The sequence below is a fragment of the Merops nubicus genome, unplaced genomic scaffold, assembly GCF_000691845.1.
Source record: "Merops nubicus isolate BGI_N331 unplaced genomic scaffold, ASM69184v1 scaffold35000, whole genome shotgun sequence".
In the NCBI taxonomy this organism is placed as follows: domain Eukaryota; kingdom Metazoa; phylum Chordata; class Aves; order Coraciiformes; family Meropidae; genus Merops; species Merops nubicus.
The window spans coordinates 855-1,527 of record NW_008582794.1 but is presented as its reverse complement, the minus strand read 5'-3'; the positions used below and the strand labels follow the sequence as shown (position 1 = coordinate 1,527).

Genomic DNA, 673 nt, shown 5'->3' with positions numbered 1-673 from the left:
GCATGATGGGCCGGATCAGCGGCAACGGGGACATGCCCCGGCTGCACCACGCCCTGGGCACCCGCCCCCTGGTGAGCCCACACCCCCTCCTCCTCCCTGCCTCAGGGCATCCCTGCTGCTGGGAAACCTCCACCCAGCTTCCTGGCTTCGCTCTGAGGGTCTTGTCAAACTGTAGAGAAACCTTTCTCGGCTTCGAGGTTTGTGGGCGTGAAGCTCCAACAAAAATGTTGCCAGAGAAGTAGGTTTTCTGCCTGCTGAGCTTACAGACTGGCTTCAAGGCCTGAATTCAGGCTTTCCTTGGAAAGATGAAAGGGTTTTGGCAAACAAGATTGGGTAAAACAAAAGCACCTGCAATTTAAACCTACTCTGAAAGTTGGGAATAGGGAAGCTGAATAGTTTTTAGAGCTATTGAAAATTGGATCTTGGTGGAGGCCCATGAGAAAGCTGGGGAGGGGATTTTGACAAGGGCTTGTAGTGACAGGGTGAGGGGTGATGGCTTCAAACTGGGAGAGGGGAGATTTAGATGAGAAATGAGGCAGAAGTTCTTCACTGTGAGGCTGGTGAGACCCCTGGCTCAGGTTGCCCAGGGAAGCTGTGGATGCTCCATCCCTGGAGGTGTTCAAGACCAGCTTGGATGGGGCTTGGAGCAACCTGCTCTAGTGGGCGGTGTCCC

General features: G+C 54.2%; 1 protein-coding gene across 1 annotated transcript in view; it reads left to right on the top strand.

Moving 5' to 3' along the window:
* The window catches only part of DEPDC1 (DEP domain containing 1), a gene marked incomplete at both ends in the record, with an annotated part of 8,690 nt that overhangs the window by 7,203 nt on the left and 814 nt on the right, over nucleotides 1-673 (top strand). Inside the window, one exon of the mRNA XM_008938740.1 lies at nucleotides 1-71. Within this exon, the coding sequence (XP_008936988.1) occupies nucleotides 1-71 (71 nt within the window). The remainder of the gene's footprint in view (nucleotides 72-673) is intronic.